Below are 2,400 nucleotides of genomic sequence, written 5' to 3' on the forward strand. Positions count from 1 at the left end.
GGAGGAGATGGTCCTGTGACCATCAGAGACTCGGAGGAGATGGTCCTGTGACCATCAGAGACTCGGAGGAGATGGTCCTGTGATCGTCTGTCGTTCAGCTGATTTTCTTCTTTTTGTCCTCAGGCTATAAAACAGTTGTGGAGGTGGATTCAGGGGTGGAGTCTGTCCTGCTGCCCTGCAGAACCACAGTTCACCTGCCTGAAGATGCTAAAGTGGCGTGGAGGGACAGGAACAAGTCTGAGGTTCATGTCTACAGGAACGGCTCTGGCCAATCTAAAGAACAGCTACGGTTCTACCAGGACAGAACGATGATGAATGAAGACCTGCTGAGTACTGGAGACCTCAGTCTGACCCTGAAACACCCCACACGTGCAGACACAGATACCTTCACCTGCACCGTCTACAGCAGGAGGAGAAACGTTCTGCTGAAGAAGAAAGTCAAGCTGAAGGTCAAAGGTCAGTGGTTTAAATGTGATGTTGTATTTTTCCCCGAGTCATCTGATTAGTTCTGATCAGTCTTATTATATTCTGAAGTTATTAATTGTCCCAAGTGCTGCCGTATCTTCAGCGCCATTGTTTCAGAACAATGTGTCCAATGAAAAGACAAACGTAGAGACCTGGAACCCTGGAAATGTTTGTTTCAATATTTATCTGAAGCAACAAGCTGTTTGTAGTTCAGGCTATCATGTACCAGCAGGTACTTCCACCTGTCTGGGTTCTGTGCAAACCCCCTCTGATGATGTCATCGACTACACAGTCACCTGTGGTCTGCTGCCGAATTGTTACGATACTACATTTAGTCATTGTTCACCAGTCAATCAACTGTAACCACACACAAATAAATTACCACTGAACACGTCTTCCAATGGAAATACCAGACCCTTTTTGAGTTCTGGTCTTACCAGCTCTTCCCAGGACAGTTACTGGAGTGTCAGATTTGTATTCAGATACATTTGTGTCCATGCCAAGCATTTAACGGTAATGTTGTGTCGTTGTGGTACTGCCATTAGTTTTATCCACCTTCAGTACCTGCGGTCCATGTGTCCAGCTCCTCTTGCAAGGACCTGGTATGCAGCATTCATTGGCAATGCCTTGTACCACCGTCTTTGGTTTTTTACTGTTCGATGGCAACACTGGATGCCAGGGGACACGCAGACTGTGAGGCATGTTGTGGAACACCTCTTTCTTGAGGAACTTCCCAATGAAGGCTGCAGATCCAGCTCCAGCAGCTGGCTTGCTGGTGGAAAAACAGAATTAATAAGAAGGTTCAGAGAAAGGAGGTGACTCTCAGTCCTCTCAGTCCCACAGGTGGAGGTGGAGTCAGGGGCGGAGTCTGTCTTGCTGTCCTGCCAGACCACAGTCCACATGCCTGAAGACGCTAAAGTGGAGTGGAGGGACAGTGATCACTGGTTGGTCCACGCATTCTGGAATGGTTCTGACCAACTTCAAAAACAGGACTGGTTCTACAGAAACAGAACAAAGATGGAAAAAGACCTGCTGGGAACTGGAGACCTCAGTCTGATTCTGAAACGCCCGACGGATAAAGACAGAGACACCTACAGCTGCACCGTCTACAGCAGTGCGGGGAACATCCTGATGAAGAAACAAGTTGAGCTGAAGGTCAAAGGTCAGTGATCCAAACTCGAGGATCTGTTTACAATCATTGAACTGATCAGAGCAGTTGATCAGAAGGGTAGTAGAAGACATAGGTCCAGATGTCTCTTTCCACAGCCGCCACCTCCAGATTTTCTGGGAGGTCTCCAAGGTGTTCCCAGACCAGCACCTGGGATTTCTAAGCTCCAGAACGGAAAATCATCTACAACACACCCCAAAGTGAGAACTCTGTTTGAGACTTCTGTTCTGCTGATAGTTCAATTCAGTTCAATTCAGTTCAATTCAGTTCAATTCAATTCAGTTCAATTCAGTTCAATTCAGTTCAATTCAGTTCAATTCAGTTCAATTTATTTCTAAAGCTTCAAGTCACAACAGAATCAGCTCAGGGTGAACAGAAACATTCAAATATAAAATAATAATTTAACAGAAACATTCAAATATAAAATAATAATTTAACAGAAACATTCAAATATAAAATAATAATTAACAGAAACATTCAAATATAAAATAATAATTTAACAGAAACATTCAAATATAAAATAATAATTAACAGAAACATTCAAATATAAAATAATAATTGAACAGAAACATTCAAATATAAAATAATAATTTAACAGAAACATTCATGTATAAAATAATAATTTAACAGAAACATTCAAATATAAAATAATAATTAACAGAAACATTCAAATATAAAATAATAATTGAACAGAAACATTCAAATATAAAATAATAATTGAACAGAAACATTCAAATATAAAATAATAATTTAACAGAAACATTCAA

The 2,400-nt window shown here is 41.3% G+C and overlaps 1 protein-coding gene across 1 annotated transcript in view; it reads right to left on the minus strand.

Annotated features, from left to right (window-relative positions):
- The window catches only part of si:ch73-71d17.2 (RPA-related protein RADX), a 35,775-nt gene extending 34,408 nt beyond the window's left edge, over positions 1 to 1,367 (minus strand). Inside the window, exons 1-2 of the mRNA XM_037683857.1 lie at positions 1,351 to 1,367; positions 1,030 to 1,237 (exon numbers count right to left, since the gene is read on the minus strand). Of these exons, the coding sequence (XP_037539785.1) occupies positions 1,030 to 1,237; positions 1,351 to 1,367 (225 nt within the window). The remainder of the gene's footprint in view (positions 1 to 1,029; positions 1,238 to 1,350) is intronic.
- Between the last annotated feature and the right edge of the window lie 1,033 nt (positions 1,368 to 2,400).

This window comes from Nematolebias whitei, chromosome 1 (genome assembly GCF_014905685.2).
Source record: "Nematolebias whitei isolate Nwh7 chromosome 1, NemWhi1, whole genome shotgun sequence".
In the NCBI taxonomy this organism is placed as follows: Eukaryota; Metazoa; Chordata; class Actinopteri; order Cyprinodontiformes; family Rivulidae; genus Nematolebias; species Nematolebias whitei.